The sequence below is a fragment of the Phocoena phocoena genome, chromosome 1 (genome assembly GCF_963924675.1).
Source record: "Phocoena phocoena chromosome 1, mPhoPho1.1, whole genome shotgun sequence".
Classification (NCBI taxonomy): Eukaryota; Metazoa; Chordata; class Mammalia; order Artiodactyla; family Phocoenidae; genus Phocoena; species Phocoena phocoena.
Window position 1 is genome coordinate 26,831,637 of NC_089219.1, and position 18,279 is coordinate 26,849,915.

General features: G+C 52.1%; 1 protein-coding gene across 1 annotated transcript in view; it reads right to left on the reverse strand.

Annotated features, from left to right (window-relative positions):
- Nucleotides 1–18,279, reverse strand: part of CSMD2 (CUB and Sushi multiple domains 2) — a 661,886-nt gene that overhangs the window by 285,834 nt on the left and 357,773 nt on the right. The window contains exons 11-12 of the mRNA XM_065872671.1: nucleotides 12,083–12,186; nucleotides 8,733–8,845 (exon numbers count right to left, since the gene is read on the reverse strand). Coding sequence (XP_065728743.1) covers nucleotides 8,733–8,845; nucleotides 12,083–12,186 — 217 coding nt within the window. The remainder of the gene's footprint in view (nucleotides 1–8,732; nucleotides 8,846–12,082; nucleotides 12,187–18,279) is intronic.

The following is an 18,279-nucleotide window of genomic DNA, read 5'->3' on the forward strand; positions in this document are numbered from 1 at the left end:
ATCCCTGCACCCTCTGCTCTCCATTCTTCCCCTCACCGCCCAAGTCCACCCGTCTCAATTCCTCACCTGGGCATGGCGTTAGGCAAGAGCCGTTCCCCTGCCCCTTCCCTCTACTCTGTCATATTCTGCAAAGCAGCACGAGATCACTCGGGAACAAACATCTGATCATTAGTGTGCCCTGCTCGTTGATTCTTCCATGGCTTCCCTAAAATCCACAGATGAAAACCCCAACTCCTTGGCGTGGCAGGACCTTTGCCTGCCCCCTCCCGCCCCAGCCTCCTATTTGTCCATGTCCGACCTTGAGGTTCACCACAAAACGGAGCCACGGGCAGGGGGCAAAATAGCGCGAAGGTGAGGACTCTGAGCAAGTCCCGGATCTGTATCCTGGCTCTGACACTAAGTAGTAGACCTTGGGTACCTTTCATATCCTCTCTGAGTCTTAGTTTTGTCACTTGTAATACAGAAATGGTAACAAGAACAGCAACCTTGCAGGGCTGTTTTCAGGATTAAATGAGTTTATGTATATAAGACAACTGTCGAAATGTCCAGCACGTGGCACGTAACCAGGAACCAGGAGGTGTTTCCTCAAGGTCATTATTGGCCCATTGTTGGCAGAGCCCAGCCAGCTCTCACGTGGCTCTAACTTGGTACCTGCTGTCCTTTCTTCCTAATAAACACCCTCCTCCACTTGTCAACTAGACAAAGAATCATCTCTCAGTGTCAGCTCAAGTGCTTCCTTGGGGCTGTACCCTTGAGTCACCCAGGCAGCCTTAGGCGCTCTCTCTCTCTCTCTTTCACTCCCAGCCCCCTTGGACAATTATTTATTTATTTCTTTTAATTCTGGAGAACAGTTAGAAGTTCAATGTGGCAGGATGTGATGATGAAAGGAGATGAGGCTGGAGAGATGGTCTGGGAGACCGTGAAGAGCCGGGATCAGCTCCTTACAGACGGGGGTCCCACCCCTACTGCTCTTTGTACCTCCAGAACCAAGCGCAGTGCCTTATGGGCATTCTGAGCCCTCCAGACCAATTGTTCAACCAGCACAGACTCCTAATGAGTGACCAGGACATCTTCGGTGCGTTAAGACGACCTCTGGGCATGCCCGGATCTCATGGATTTCCTGGGAACCACATCCCACTGTACGTTTCTACTGATGATGGGAAGGGCACAAGCAGGCAGGAGACAGAGGGCAGCTGTACGTGTATCTCTGGGAACCTGTGCATCGTTCTCTGCACACAATTGTCATGAATGGGATGGAGATGTGGGTGGAGGAAGTGGGTGACATTCGTCCCTCCCATCTCTTTCCTCCCTCCCGTCCCTTTCCTCCACCACACTGTCATGGGTGTGTCACAGACTGAAGGAGGTTGGGAAACAGGGGTGAATATGGTGAATATGGGGTGAAGACAGACATGTAGAACACCCAGGTTGCCCCCAGGCTGTCTGTATCAGCTCCAAACTGGAGCTTGCCGTTTGCAAAAGCCCATGTATGTAAAGAGTATATGTCATTGACAGATGACTTCCTGCCAACTTTTAAAGGTGCAGCACCCCTCACTGCTTAGCACGCCTGGCCTCCCGGGGGGCCAAGAAAGACTCGTGCGTAGCGTGGGTCCAGCTGCTGCCTGTATCTAGCAAACCTCTAGGTCCCAGTGCCTGAGGAAGCTTTAAGGGTATCATGGAGACTCAGTGAACATCTTAGGAACATGCCTGGTGTCATTCCTGGTTGAAGTTGGAAAGTTTGGGCCTCTGAGCTTATGGGGATAAAGTAAGAAGAGACAGAGGTCCTGAAAATTGCAGACTGGAGGCTGCAAATGGCCATGTGCTTAACGCTCTGATTGGAGGAAAGGCAGGGTCCAAAAAGGAGCAGAGTCAGGATGCTGGGCTGCTGCCCTTGGTCTCCTTTCAAGCTCAGCTCTAACACCATCTGTTTCAGGAGGCCTCCTGGTGCCACCACCAGAGTTCAGCTCTGGAGAAGGGGATGCAGGCACCGCCTGCAGAAGGCTAGACTTGGTCATCTTCCCCCTACTTGCTCTCAAACTTTATTCTGTGGAAGTTTTAGCTTCAACCCTAGGCAACCCTAGGGGATCAGGCTTTCTAAGTCAACCTGTTCTCTCTGGGATGTTGGCCAACTCCTTTCCATCTTATAAACGAGTCTTAGCTTCAGACACCAGCTCCTCCAGGGAGCCTTCCCTGATGCCCTCAAGTAAGGTTAGCTGCCCCTCCTTGATATTTCCCCATTTTCTCATACTTCCTGGACTCTAATGAAGACAGACTAAGACCTGGGTGAAGGCACAGATTGTCTTGTTATCCTTGTATCCCCTTGTGGTCTGAACAGTGTCTGTAACACACAATAGGGGCCTAGATGATGTTGAATACACAGGTGACCTCATTTCCAACACGAGTCCCCTGGACTACTGGGCATCCTTTCTGCATGATCGCTACTGACTTGCTTCTCCATATCTCCAGGGTGAGGGTCCCAGCTCCTTCCTCCCTTAGGCCGGCCTCCGAGATTTAGCATTAGGCTGCCAGATTCCAGGCTCCAAGTCAGGAAGTGGAGAGACTCCGAGATTGATGCTAAAACTTGTTAGCAAGTTGTATGTAATTTTATAATGTTTCTGGTAAGTGCTAATTGCCTGTTCCTTAAATATTTCTTATTCTGCTGGGAAGCAGAGCAATTGCAAATATGAATGCTTTCCTACAGCTGGCTGCCCTCATGGAGGGGGCCTGAGTTTCTAGGTGCCAAAGACTCAGATATTGACAGAGTTGGAGGCCCCTCCCCCACCCTGACCTGGGATTGTGACAAGCATAATGAGAAGTATTTCTGGGAAATAAATCCCTCAACTTTTCCCACCCAGGACCTCAAACTTTTAATGGGCGGGGGGTGGGGGGCAGGGGGTCGGTGATGATACTGCAGTGTCACCTGCCTGCCCTAAGGAAGGTTTTCTCTACCTGAACGGGGGCAGATGGGGTATTGATGCTGATGGGGCCAGGTATGCCTGGGGGTTTCTGCCTTCAAATGCCTCATGCCGCCTGTGGAACACATGCATCCCGGCCACCCTCCCATCCCTGAGCCAAGATGTCTGTCCTGCATGGAATTCCCCAGGAGCTGGGCTAAAAGAAGGGCTAAGATGGGGGTGGAGATAATTCTGAAGCTTTGGGTTAGAAGAGCTGCAGGACTAGGGAAGCAGGGGAGGGGATCAGGCTTTTAAACTGAGTGTGCCATGCCCCACGCTGGAGGCTTCACTGCACGGAATCCTCGCAAGACTCCTGTGAGATGAATGTTTATCAGTCCTTCTTCACAGATGAGAAAACTCAGGCTCAGGGATGTGGAGGGATTGGCTGAAGATCACACACAGAGCCAATGGCAGAACTCGATTATAAAGTGGGTTTGTCTGACCCCAGAGTCTATGGTGACAGTGAAGAATGTGGGCTCTTGGCACCTGAGTGCCGGGAGGTGGTAAAGTGGGACAAAAGGGGATTAAGAGGATGTAGAGGAAGGGTGCCCGATTGTGCCAGGCACTGGGCTACACCCTGTAGGACCAGATAGATCAATAAACTGTAATCTGCCTAGAATGGGTTCATAGGAGCCAGAATTTGGCTTGGAATTATCATCATTGGGGGCCTTGGATGCCACACGAATGACTGTGCTTTATCCTGAAAGCAGTGAGAAGCTGTCATTAAAGTTTTGTGTTTTTTTTAAGTAGCAGGGAACTGTGCCAGATTTGGATTCGAGGAAGATCACTGAGAGGCAAGAGGCAGATGGGTGGGGCTGGGGGAGGGGCCTGGAGTCAGGGATGCTGGGTAGGAGGACTGTGTCGTAATCAGGTGAGAGGTGACGAGGGCCTAGCCACGTCAATGACAGAGGAGCTGGGGTGCCGCAGAGGGAGAACTGGCAGAATCTGGGGACTGAGTCAGAGGTGGGAGAGGGAGGAGGAAGTGGAGATGAGGCTGAGTGATGGTGGTGCTGTTCACTGGGATGGGGACATGGGAGCAGGGGGTGTGGGGGTGGAGATGGAGAGCTTGGTTTGGGATGGTGTTAATGCACTGAACGTTTGTGTCTCCCCCAGATTCAGATGTTGAAGTCCTAATCCCCAGGGTGGCTATATTTGGAGATGGGGCCTCTAAGGAAGTAATAAAGGTTAAACAAAGTCCTAGGGTGGGGCCCTGATCTGATAGGATTAGTGTCCTTATAAGAACAGACAACGCACTCGCACTCTTCTTCTCCCTCCATGTGCACACACCAAGAAAAGGTCACGTGAGGACACAGTGAGAGGACAGCCATCTGCAAGCCAGAAGGACATCTGGCAGCCATCTGAAGCCAGTCCGGACCAGAAACCAAATCAGCCAGAACCCTCATCTTGAATTTCTAACCTTCAGAATCGTGAGAAAATAAATTCCTGTTATTCAGGCATCCCAGTCTACGGTATTTTGTTATGGCAGCCAGAATAGGCCTAAGACAGACGGGGTGGGCTTGAGATGTCTGAGGGGGAAGCTATGTAAGATGTGTCACAGCTAGACATGCAAGTGGGGAGTAGATCTGAAAGTCACCAGGGCTCAGGCTGAGGTTGAAGTCATGGGAGTAGATGTGATCAACGGTGGAAGGTTCTAGAAAAAGAGGATGAAAGCTGAGAGCCTGAGAAGTGCGTGAGCTGAGGGGGCAGTGGGGAGCCATGCAAGAGCTTAGGGGGAGTAGCTAGGAGGGTGGATGGGACCTAGAAGGCTGCAGGAAGAGAAGCCCAGAGCAGATGGGAAAGGGCACAGTCATATCGGGGCCTCAGGGAACTCGACCACCCACTTCTTCCACAGAAGAGGGTATCTCGCAATGAAGGTGTGAGACCCATGGGTGTCACCCTCAAACATAGGTCAAAGGTGGAAGGACAAGAAGGGAAAGGCAGGCCCGTCCTGACATTTAACCCTTCCCAGGCTCTTCTTCCTGCTGAACAAAGTGCTAACTCCTTACAAGGCCTTGAGGCCCTTGGTGATCAGGGTCTGTCTTCTGCCACGTCTGCCTTCACACTTTACACAGTGGCCACCATGAAACACCTCCTTTCCCAGCCAGTCTGGGGAGTGAGGGTGAGGCAGGGGCCCAGGACTGGGGCTATCAGAGCAACCACGGGCCACCTGGGGGACAGGCACGGAGCCACGTGGCCCGCAGAGGAGGGCACAGCCCAGAGTGGAGGGCAGTGGTCATCACGGAACTTTCTCAGCTCCCAGGGGACAGCACCTCTGTGCCAGGCACGGTGCCAAGAGCCTTCGTGATCTCATTTCATAACACTGCACAGCGATGCCATATAGTCGGCATTATTACCTCCACTTTATGAGTGGGGAAGCTGAAGTTCAGAGAGACCGTATAACTTGCCTAAGGTCACACAGCTGGGGCCAAGCTGGGATTCACCAGCTCTGGTCCAATTCCAGAGTCTGTTCTATCTTCACAGAAGCTGCTGCCTCTATGCACAGAACCCGTGTAGCCCCTGTGGGTTAGTGAGGGGTCTAAACGTCCAGACTCTCTTCTCTCTTCCTATTTTGTCACGGTTCCGAGGAGAAGTCCGGCCCACACCTAGTCTGTGACCAGCAGTCACACAGCGTATGTTTTTAGGCCAAGTCTATGTTGTCTTCTATTGTCGCCACAGTACCTAGCCTCGTTCTGGTCACATAACGGGAGCTTAATCAATACTGGCTGAGTGAAATGGCCAACCTAATCCCAATCTCTAGTAACAAGGAACCCAGGCTCATGACTTATTCGACTGGGCTCATGGCCCACTTGACTGGGGCAAAGCTTCGGCTTCTATAAAGATTTGATAAGGAATTGAAATTCTGTAACGTTGGGAGGCTCCCAGTATAAGAGAAAATCATGGGCCTTCAAGCTACAGAGACCCAGCGTCGAATCTTGACTCTGCCAGGTCCCACATTTCTGTGTGGCCCTGGGCAGGTCACTTACCCTCTGAGGCTCTGATTCCTCTTCTACAGAAGAGCAGCCATCATCACATAGCTGTGAGCACTGCATGAGATGAAGCGGTACTATTCAAACTCGTGCTTAGCTACAAATCCCCTCTTAGAAGAAGGTTTACAGGAGGAGATGGAGGCAGGGTCAGAGGCCTCCCTGCTGGGCATCCCCTATCCCACCACCTTGGTGGTCACCGAGGGTAGCCCAGGTCTTTGTGTGACAGTTTGAAAACCCTGAGACAATGAGCACACAGCTTCTGGCACATAACAGGCTCTCAACAAACGATATGTCCCTTTCTTTTCCAATGAAATCACACCAAACAAGCCTAATTCCTCTTTCCCACAGAACAGCCCTTCAAATATTTGGACACAGCTCTCAAGTCTCCCGAGTCCACTTTCCCCCGAATAAACATTCAGGGGGCTGTTAACCTTGCTCATTGGGCTTGACTTTAAGTCCTCTCCTTATCCATCTCAAGCTGAGGTCCCCACGTCTATGCCCAGCTCTCTGATGTCTGATCGGAATAGAATAGAGCAACACTCACTCCCTGGGATAAATTCTAGTAGCTAATATTTTTGAAACTTCACACAGGACTTGATATTTATTCCCACTTCATCTTCTCCTGGTAACCGAGCCACTTACTCCACTCCATCCAGATCTTTCTGCACGCTGTTTGCTGACTGCTGTACCATCATCCCTCTCAAGCTCATGTGACTTTTGTCTTATCCAGGCCATGAATAAGATATGGAAAGATTAGGGAATGTGGATGGCACAGAATCATTCCTCCCCACTTCTGGAAACATTCACTGCTGAACATCCGTAGAAGTTCTGAAATGGGGAAACCTTAGAAACCTTTTGAGTCTAAACCCATTCCCATTTCCAGAGTAGTGAGAGCCAGGGCTTGGGCCTGAATCAAGGTCTCCTGATTTCTCGTCTGGGGCTCTTTCCATTGCCTCCCAGCTGCGTATATATAAGGATGTGCCAGAAGAGCCCATTCATTTAACTACCTGTGTACTCACTCACTACTCACTAATCACCTTGTAATTTGCAACATTTTAATTTTCACATTCTTTATCTAAACTTAATCTTCACAGAAGCCCTGTGCCCGGTGTATTGTTATGTCCATTTCACAGATGAAGAAACAGAGCCCCAGACAGGCTCCCTGACTCACCATGGAGCTGGAAAGTGACAGAACCAGGATTTGAACTCAGCACGTTGTCACCCAATAGGTGTTCTCTGTCTGCTGTCCTGTCTCACTTAGATGCATGTTTCCTACTCTTCGAACAGTACATCCATCATCCTTACCCCAGTGGGCATATCATGGTTGGACAGTGTTCCTGCAGGAAATAAGGGCTAGCCTCCCGTTATGAGTTGAATCGTATTCTCCAGAAAGATGTGCTGAATCCTCACCCCTGGTCCCTGTGCATGTGACCTTATTTGGAAATAGGGTCCTTGCAGACGAACTCAAGTTAAGATGGTGAGCCCTTAATCCAACATGACTGGTGTCCTATGAGAAGAGGAGAGAGACACACGGGGACGTGTGACCACAGAGGCAGAGATGAGAATGATGCAGCTATAAGCTAAGGATTGCTGGCCACCAGCAGGAGCTAGAAAGAAGCAAGGAAGGAGTCTACCCAGAGTCTCAGAGGGAGCGTGGCCCTCCTGACACCTTGAGTTCAGACTTCTAGCCTCCAGAACTGTGAGAGAATAAACTTCTGTTGTTGAAGCCATCCAGTTTGTGGTGCTTTGTTAGGGCAGCCCTAGGACACTAATACATGTCCTGTGTACCCAGTTTGGTGACAGAATCCAGGTCCTGGTACAGGAAGAGCCTTTGGTCCACTGGGGGTGTGAGTCACACTGAGCAGAGTGAGAGTCCTTTGGACCCTAAATAGTCCCGTGTAGAATGATCACATCTCCGAATGGGGTGGAGAAGGATGCTTTCCCTCCCCCTCCACTGCCTCCTGTCTCTCCAGTCATTTTAAAGACTTAAAGCTCCCTTTCTCGATAAAGCTTTTCCCGACGCCCCAGAAAGGACGGCTGCCCCTTCTCTGTGCTCCCATTGGTTCTGTTTGCTGCAATTATCTTGCTTTAATAAGAGCTCGTTTGTCTTCTCCTCTGTCTTACCATGATAGCGCAGGCCCCTTGCAGCAAGGGCCTAGATCTGATGCATCTGTTCCCACAGTGCTGGTCTAGGGGCGGACACCTAACACGGCCTTCACAAATGCTTGGGGGATGGTCTCTGCTCCACCTTCTGTGGGGATCTGCCCTAGCCGTCATCAGGAGGCTTAGCAGTGCATGGAGGGGTGATGGTAAAGGTATCTCTTGGACCCCAGACTTTGCCGTTCCCTTAATGCCTGTTCCCACCAAGAGATGCAGGTCACCTGCGTCTGTACCCTCCTCAGGTCACCAACGGTGTGTGTCTGTCCCTAGCCCTGTGCACATAGTCACTCATCACTATGACACCCAAAGAGGGTAGCTTGGGAAGCTACTGTCTCTAGTCTAAAGATTTTATAAAATAAGCAAGGCTCAGAAAGTTTATGGGGCTTTTCAAAGGTCTACATAAGCCAGGTATGAACCCAGGATGGAACTGATGTGTGTGACTGATCCCAGGTAATCCTCAAAACAGCCCAGGAGACCCACTGGACAAAGAAGGAGGCTGGGACTCAGAGAAGTTGAATAACATGCCTAAGGAGAGGAAGCTAGTGCAGGGCGGAGCCGGGATTCGAACCCAGGGCTTGTTGACTCCAAACCACACCCCAAGCATCTGACTCATTGGCTCCCCAACAGCAGTTACCTTCGTAAGAAGCCTTGAAGCCCAGGGAGCTGCCACTGCTGTCGGTCTGGAAGAGGAGCCACATTTGATGGTTGGTGCTGACAATGAGATCTGGGACCGACGTACCTGTCAGACTGTCAGGAGAGAGAGATTCAGAGGCGTGCACCCCACTGTGGCACCCCAAGAGAATGACGGTGTGACTGATGACATCTAAAGGAATATCTAGGTGCCAGGCCCACTCGGGCAGGTACTGAGCCCCACAGTGTTTCTGGCACTGAGCCCGGCAGCACGTGCTCACGTGCTGGGAGACTCAGGACCACTTCCCCTCCGGCCACAGGCAGAGCTTGCATCTCAGCCACGACTCCCCTGCCCAGACTCCAGGGCTTGGAAGAGAGGCCTGTGTCCTCACTTGCACAGGGGAGGGATGGCTGGAGCCAGATCTAATCAAGGGGGTGTCTACACCCTTGCAACCTCCTGTCTTTCGTGTGAACTGTATTGCAGAAAAGACACAGACAGAAACCCATTTCCCCAGTCGGAACCCAGCCAGTCCTTTTAATGAGGCACCTCTTTCCACTCCAGCATGAGAAGTGAGGCTTAAAGTGCAGCCCCAACCCTGGGCAACGCTCTTTCTGAAGAAGAGAGTTTAGGCATGGAGAGGATTCTGATTCAACTCACATTTACCAGGCACCTACCCAAGTCAGACCATGTCCCTTTCATGATCTTATTTAATGTCCCCAGTAGCCCAGTGAGGTAGAGGTTGTGTTATCCCCACTGTACAGATGAGAAGACAGAGGTGCAAAATGGGCAGTGGCTTTCCCAAGGTCAGCCTGCTGGAGTGGCAGAGTCAGAGTCCACGGCACAGCCTGGGGCTCCTAGAAGAAACCTGGCTTCCTTTTTCTGCTGGGACCAGACAAACTGTCAGCACAGATGGGGTGTGGGGGGTTGTGAGGGGGTGGTGGGATTAACGGACCCTAATCTCTGCTCTACCCCGGGGTCTCAAAGCTTGAGGAGGGCTGTTGAGTTGGCTGCAGAGAGGGGATCGGTACTCTGTGAGCACCGTGCCGGTGGAGTGGGGAGAGACCACCTGGGATACGGCAGCCTGGTGCGTGTGACATCCCTGGGCTGGGGGCTCTGACATTCTGTAATGAGTAAGGATGGATTCCAGGGTGGTGGTGAGCAAGGGTGAAGACCAAGGCCTCTGCTCTTCCTCTGTGTGACCCAATTATGACAACTAAGGAACCCAAGGATTCTGCATGTGTTCCCCTGAAGTTTTGAAATTGATGTCCGCCTAAAGAGATCTGAGGGGGGTGGGAGAGCCCCTGGGCCGCTACAGAACTTGTTGGGATCTCACTCAAACTAGACTGGTCCAGAGACCTGGGTACAAGCCCTGGATCTGCCATTCATTTGCTGTGAGACCTTGAGCAAACGGTCGAGCCTCTCTGAGCTTTTTCACTCCATATAAATGAGGGGTTGAAATGTATGATCCCCCAGAGTCTTTTCAGCTCTGCTGTTCTGCGGTTCTCTCTATGACAGAGCACCATGGGGTCATGGGGGAGACAGATTGGGATCCTGGCCTCTTGGACACATCGAGCTGATGTACCACACAGGTCAGCATGCCAGGGCAGGTGAGTGATGGGGATGCACAGAGAGGAAGGGAGGGGTTGAGTATGATGGGTAATTCATGTGTCAACCTGACTGGGCCACAAAGTGCCCTGATGTCTGACCCAGCATAATTCTGGGTGTTTCTGTGAGGGTGTTTCTGGATGAGATTAACATTTAAATTGGAAGACTGAGTAAAACAGATTGCCCTCCCCAATGAAGGTGGGTCTCATCCAATCAGTTGAAGGACTGAATAGAACAAAAAGGCTGACTCTCTCCCAAGTAAAAGAGAGTTCTTCCTGCCTGCCTGACTTCCAGCTAGGGCAGTGCTTTTTTCCCACCCTGAACTTGAACTGAACATCAGCTCTTTCTGGGTCTTGAGCCTGCTGGCCTTTGCTCTAGAACTACATCATCAGCTCTCATGGGTCCCCAGCTTGCTGACTCAGCCTGTGGATCTTGGGACTTGTCAGTCCCCATTACCACACAAAATGATTCCTTATCATAAATCCCTTTTTTTATATACACATCCTATTGGTTGTTTCTTTGGAGAACCCTGATTAATACCGTGGAGAGTAGGCAGCAGGGAGGATGCCCTTCAGGCTGACATTCCACTCCTTTCTCTTGAGAGATCCCAAGTCCCAGCCATGTCACCTGACATGGTAGGGAATGTTATTCAACTGCCCTAATAGCATATTCCAGGTAGATGTGAGGAAGGTATGAGAAGCACTCAGAACAGAACAGCTCCTGGACAAGCCAGCTATTACAGAATGGCCAGTTTTTATTTAGCATTAAGACCAGAGGGTGTTAGTGTGGTTGGGAGGGGCTGTGGCATGGGATGCTGTCCTTGATGGAAATCAAAAGACATGAATTCAAGTGCCGGCTCTGCCACCAACCATCTTTGTACCCTTTGGGCCTCAGTTTTCCCACCTGTTAAATGGGTATAATAGCACCTTCCTCACAGGGCTGCTGTGGGAATTAAATGAGATAACTGATGTGAAAGTTCCCATCACAGTGCCTGGGCACATAGTAGGTGCCCCACATATGTGAAATCTCCCCTCCTTCTTGGCAGGGGAGGCGGATGAGGTCAGGACTGTCTACCTCTCTAACGCTGGGCCACACACCCTGAACAGAAGCATTCTTCTGCTTTCGTGTCAGGCTAATCATGGTGGGCGAAGGAGGAGCCAAATGGCCCCCAGGAGCTGAGACCCAGTGTAATGGAGCCCAGGACAGCCCGACATCATCCTCTCCCGTGACTAGATCATGTCAAACCAGCCCTTCTGGCCTCAGAAAATGTGGTCCCCATTCCCTGAAACCATCCTTTTCCCAGACAGTTATGAGCATGGAGGGAAATGAGCAAAACACTTCCATTGTCTCTGTCTGAAGTGAGACCACCACACATGTACGTGGCCTTGAGGAAAAACTCCTGGGGGCAGAAGCAGGGTCTGCACAGACGCAGGCAGTCCAGTGGAATGCTCCAGGCGCACGCAGCAAACCTCTACTCCCCCTGCTCCCTGAGAGGCTGTTCCTTCTGTACACTTTCCCTGTGACTTCCTAGCGAGCCTCCGGCCCAGTGCTCTGTTTTCCTCGGTAGGAGCAGAGGGAGACGGAAGGATTGTGGCTGCGACAGTGCTGCAGGACACCTTTCCTTGTCACAGCATGGTGGCGGGGGGTAGGGTCAGGGGGACCAAGCAGGACTCGACAAGCCCATCCCCCGCCCCCAGCCAAGGTACCCGAGCTCCTGCCCTGCCCACCACGTGCTTCGCTTCACTTACACGTAGAGAACCGTCTTCTGGTCTCCGTCCTGACCGCCGTCCCCGACCGTCAGGGTGTCGTAACCCCTCTCCAGGTCAAACTCCTCGAAGGCCAGCTTGATCACCTAGGGAGGGAGCAGGGGTTAGGGAGAGGGCAGGGGCTGCCGGGAGAGACTCCCACGGCCTTGAAGACAGCAAGGATCTTCACGTCGCCATGCCCAGAGCGCCCGCGACACCACCTCACACAGCCCTCAATCCAAACTGAGTGTTTCCATGCCACCTTTTCGAGTGTCAGCTTTTTCTCTCTAGGGCCATACAGTCTCTGGGGTCCCCTGACGTTTTCCAAAGACGATCATGGTACATCTGGCCAATTCTGGAGGCTGTCATGGCAACACCAGGCACATCTGGCCAGCTGTGAGAGGATGAGACTCTTCCTTCATGCTTTAATGCACAGAAATCCTCGCGGAACTGGAGGCAGATTTTCAGGCCACATGTGGACTCTGAGGTATGCGGTCCTCAGGGACCTGCAGACACTTCCCTCAGCCTCTCCTCTGCCTGCTTTTCTCCATCCACTTTGTTTGTTTATTTGTCGAATAAATGAATGTTCCAGGAAAGGGCTTTCGACAAGATTCTTTTATCTTGTTTTCGCCCTGCCTGCTGCAAATATTCACTAAGCATTCACACCACGTGCCAGCCTAGGAGGTAGGGTTTCAATGGTGAGCATGGCACCGGTCCCTGCCCTGGGTGAGCGGGGAGACAGAACAGTAAACTGATAACCAGAACCCCAGGTGACAGACGCTAGCCTACGGTGGGGGGAGGCGGGGAGGCTGCTGTGATTGGCGGGGGTGGGGTGGGGGGTGGTCTGAGAGTTCTGAAGGCTCTGGAAGACTGTCGGGTCAGAAGGGGATGACGGGAGAGGCAGGGGTCTAGTGCACAAGGCCCGAGCTGTGGCAGACATGGAACATTCTGGAGTGGTCAGTGTCTAGCAATGCAGATCCACAAACTGAGCATAGCCGTCAGCTGACTCATTCTGGGGGACAATGTGGTTGGGCCTTCTGTGCAAGGTGGTGGCTCCAGGAGGTCCAGAACTTGAGACATCTGCCTGGAGCGAGGTCCAAAGGGCCTCATAGCCTCCCCTGCCCCGAAGAGCTGGGCTTTATCCTGAGGGAGGAGCGGCAGGAGAGTTTTAAACAGTGGGTGACGGGGACAGTTAGGTGTTGGAGAAGAACATGGGTCTGGCTGCTCGTGTGGAAACTGACAAGGCAGGAGAGAGGCCAGAGCCGGCGGGGCTGATTGGAGACTTCAGTGGCAGTTAGGTGAGAGATGCAAGAGGGCCACACAGTGGAGACGCCAAGAGAGAGACGGTCCTGCAGTCTTTAGGGCTTTGTGACTGGATGGATGTGGGGACTGAGGGAGAGAGGGAGTCTGGGAAGACCTGCAGCTTCCCGGCTTGGGCAATTGGGTGGTGGGTGACAGTGCCGTTCGTGAAGACAGAACACACAGAGTCCCCTCCCCTAACATCTCGTCTGGGCCTCTTTTTGCCTGTTTCAGGCTGGTTTCAATCTGATAGAGATCTTCAGTCTCCCAGTAGGGAGGCTGCAAGTGCTTCTTTGTTTTCTATTCTGCCACTCAGGGAGTAGAGAATTCCCATGGATAGTTTTTCCTAGTGGTGCAGGCTTCCTCTGTCCAAACCAAACAGCCCAGCAGAGCCTCACCCCAGGGTGCCTTCAGGTGCCTCGGAAGGAAACTGCTGCTGCACTTGTGGCTGAGCCCCGTACCGCCTGTGCAGTGCCCTCGGCCTGGGCACAGGCCTCACGGCGAGAAGCCGTGAGCGTGGACAGACAGGACAGGAAGGACGGGTGCCATTGGCTGGAAGGAGGCTGGAAGAGGCTTCCTGGAGGAAATGAAGCCCAGGCTAAGTTTGGGAGATGGACTGGGGTCCGATAAATGGAGAAGGAAAGGAAAGTGACCCAGGCAGAGGGAGAAGCAGGTGCTGGGGCAGAGCGGTGGGGTGAGTCAATCTAGAGTTGTATGGTTGAGAGGGAAGCAGAGGGTGGTGACGCCAGAGAAGTGGGAGGAGCCAGGTTAGGAAGGGCTGTCTGTCATGCTAAGGATTTAGGCTTTGTCCTAAAGACAAGGGGGAATCGTGGAAGAGTCGTAAGTAAACGTATGGCATGAGACTTTTGTTTTTGAGGGCTGGTGGAAAACAGACCCATGTCTGGGCTGTGCAACAGTGTGGGTGAGGGAGCTTGTGGGCCCTTAGCAGGCAGCAGTTGGGGCCTATTAGAAAACAGGGGATGGAGGAACTGGGGGTACTGACCTCGGAGAAGAGAGACTCAGGGGCAGAGGCAGAAGCAGCGGTAACCCTGGCTGGCTCCAAGGGCAAACGTGGAGATGACAAGGCACTGAGACCCAACTCTGTGACTGTCAGAACGGTCCCACAATGAAAAGGACTGCATTCAGAGGTAGTGAGCAGCCCATCGCCGGTGGTATGCAAGTAGAGTGAGGAAAGCATTCCTGCTTGGGGCTCTCAGATAGTTTCGACAAAAATACTAGACCCTACTGATAAAAATCCTTGTTGGCTACATAGACACATACTACAGTGAGCAACCTACAGCGAGTGGGGAAGCCTTAGCCCCTCTGGTTTTCCCGCCGCGCAGGCAAGCTCGCCTCCATGTTCCCTGATGACCCATCACCACCATCTGCTCAGGCTGGAATCGCCCTCCCATCTCTTACCCTCCCCAGTCCTGCCCTACAGAACGATGTCGCCTCTCCCAGCCCAGTACGCAAGGAGGGGCCCCCGGCACCTGCTCCCCTCCGCCCTCCCACCACAGGACCTGTGTGGTCTCCCCTCACATTGGCCCATTCACGACCCTGGTTTGCACAGTCCCCTCCCCCACCCGCAGTTTCCCTAGCAACGTCTCCGCATCCTTGAGCTCTTGTCCAAGTGCTCCCTGATTGCCCTTCCTCGCCTCTCCGTGTCAGGACTTACCTGCTGTACTGCGACTGATCTGTTTACCTGGTCTTCCACTACACCATGAACTTCCTGGAGGGCAGGGGCCAGGTCTCACGGCCTCTGAACCACCAGCACCTGTCGGTGTGCCAGGCACATGCCACGGGCTCAGACAATGCTGAATGGGAGAACGCTTTCCAAACGTTTCCTGACTCCCCAGCATGGACTTATCACCAGGCTCCTGGACCCCTCACAGGAGCTATCGTCAAGAACAAAGGTCGGCAGACTATTCCTGTAAAGGGCCAGGTGGTAAATATTTGCCCCTGTGCATCCCATATGATGTCTGTTGCAATGACCCGCCTTTGCTGTTGTAGCATGAATGCAGCCACAGCTTCACACACCCATGTAGCCATAATCCATGTACATTGATATGTATACGAATGGGCATGGCTGTGTTCCAATAAAACTTAGTTTACGAAAACAATGAACTGGATTTGGCCCAAAGGTGGTAGTTTGCCGACCTCTGGTCTAGGAGATTCTTTGAGACGCTTAATCCCAGTTTTTGATCTTCCCTTTGATCTTCTCTTGAGAGATTCTGTCACTACAAGAGCTGACACCTATAATGTACTCGACTCTGTTCTGAGCGCTTTACATATATCAACTCATATAAGACTCACAACAGCCACTATGAATACCTCCATTTTACAAATGGGAAAGCCCAGGCGCAGAGACATTAGGCGACTCGCCTAAGATCACACAGCTAAGTGGTAGAACTGGGACTCATCAGGCAGCCAGAGGCCAGGCCCTTACCACTGTGCTCGACTGCCTCACAGCATCCCAGGGATGTCTCCGGTCCACAGGTAGGGACCACGACTTATGCTCTCAGTCTTCCCTAAGCTCTTTTTCTGTATCCCAGCAGCTCAGCTAACACTTGCTCATAAAATACTCCAAGGCCAGTTGTGCCTTCTGCAGACCGAGGGGCCTGGCCTCTGCAGGGAGTCAGGGTCCTGCCTGGTCACCCCTTCCAGCCAGCCCCCACTCACGAAGCCACCGCCAAAAGACAGAGCACGTGATTACTATGTCTATGATGGGAAAACATTGCTTTGAAGGCCAGAACCAGAGCCATAAAGTGATTCACATCACTGAGTAGAGCACCGTTGACGTGAGCTGCATTTTAGAGTGTCTGACCCTAACATGGGAGCTAATTACACCAGGCAGACAGCACAACATACAACGTTGAAGCTTTGGGATGGGCCCCCAGTGCACAGTGTACTGGTGCTTTCATTTATTTTTCGCTCTTCTCTTTGGCCTTTCTTTAAAGACAGGATCGTGTAATGGTTCATTAACTAACATGCAGGTGAATCAAGCTGGCAAGGTGTCTTTCTAAGGCAGGAGAGTGTCCGCACATGAAACAGGCATGATTAAGAGGCACGTGTATATACAGCTCAGACCCCCAATTTGCACCCATTAGGTAAATGAATAAACAAACCCTGCACTAGGACATAATTACTGAGCACCTGCCTTGTGCCAAGCACCGAGCTAGCTGCTTCCCACAAGTTATCTCACTCATCCTACAATCTACAGCAGAACCTAAATGCCAAGTGCACGGTGCAGACGGTGAGTATTGGAGGATGGCAAAGGAGGGAGAGATGAAAGGCGGCCGCATGGAGGAGGTGGGTGTGCAGGGACCTGCAGGATGGAGGAGGGTGTGGGCTCCGTCCCGGAGATGCTCTGAGCAGTGAACAGGGAAACAAGGAGCCAGGAGGGCAGCCGAGGGGTCAGCGGGGAGGGGAGAGCAGCATGGCTGAGTCTGCATTTTGTCTGGCAGGCCAGAGCAAGCAGGGTGAAGATGGGGGGGAAGCAATAACTCGGCATGGAGGGAGGGCTGGAGGCAGAGAGACCTGCCAGGAGGCTGGTCCAGGGCCCAGCAGTGGGACGAGGGCTTAGGGGAGCCTGAGTCTGTTCATTGCAGAGAACGGGTGGGGGAGGAAATCCTGGAGACTGTACCCCTCAGCACACAGCTGCCTTCCGGAGAATTGTGGGCAACGGGAGTGGGACCCTGGAGGGTGCCCACCCTGGGCCCAGAGGACATTCCTCGCTTCCTGAGCACCGTCCAGGACCAGCCGAAGGACAGGGATCCCAGTCCTGCCAGCCTGTGCCCAAGGTCTCAGTGAGGCCCCAGAGGATCTGACAGCTCTCAGGCATATTTTGGGAAGCTGGAGTCCCAAGAGATCTTGACTGAGATTGTTTTGTCCAGTGACTGCATTTCTATAACTGCCTCCTAGCTGGGCTCTGGCCTCTGCTGCCCATCCTTCACTCTGTACCAAAAACTCTGTGCCCCACGACCCCTTAGAGCTGGGGTTGGATAACTATGGTCCTTGGGCCAAATCAGGCCCGTGGCCTATTTTTGTTTGGCCCCTTGAGTTAAGAAGTGTTCTTACTTTTTTAGAGGGTTAAAAAATACACAAACCACTACAAAGAAGAATGTGCAACAAAACCCTCACATGGTCCTCAAAGCTTAAAATATTTATGGTCTGGCTCTTTACAGAAAGTTTGCTGACCTCTGGCCTAGAGCAATGGTTTTCAAATTGAGTTCCCAGGCACCCCGGGGTTCTACAAAGGTACTAAGGGGGCACAAACAAAGGTGGGAAAAGAGGCAGAGTGGGCAGGGCCTTGCTCCAACCAAAGCAGTTCCTTTTGATCTAGTTCATGATTGGGACTCTGTGACAGACATAGTGGTTCACTCAATGTTCCTCCCACCATTTATGCATCTTAATAGAACGCTGGCTTTGCTTGGAGTGTGGCAATATACGTGGGTAACCTCAGAGCTAAGGATAGTGAAGTGACAGGATTCTGGGCAATGAGACATGAGCTGAGGAGTCCTCGGGGCATTTTCCCACCTTTCTTCTTGCTTTCCTGGAATACAAATGTGAGGACAGAGGTGAAGCAGCCTTCTTGTGATCATGAGGACAAGAGCCACAAGCAAAGCATGGCAGAGGTGCTCAAGACACTGAGAAAACTACTAAACCAGTCCTGGAGTCTTCACTTCTGGACCTCTGGGTTATGGAGAAAATAATCAGTGTTTCGTTTAAGCTTCTGCAACTCACAGCCAATCAGAACCTAATGACTATGGGTTCTGAAGAAAGGCTTTCATCACCACAGAAAAGTTTATCAACTCTTGAGCCTCAGGAGAAAGTTCTGCTTCTTGGCACGGAAACCCTAGGCTTTCCATGGCCTGCCCCTGCCCCTTCCCAGTGAGTCAGAG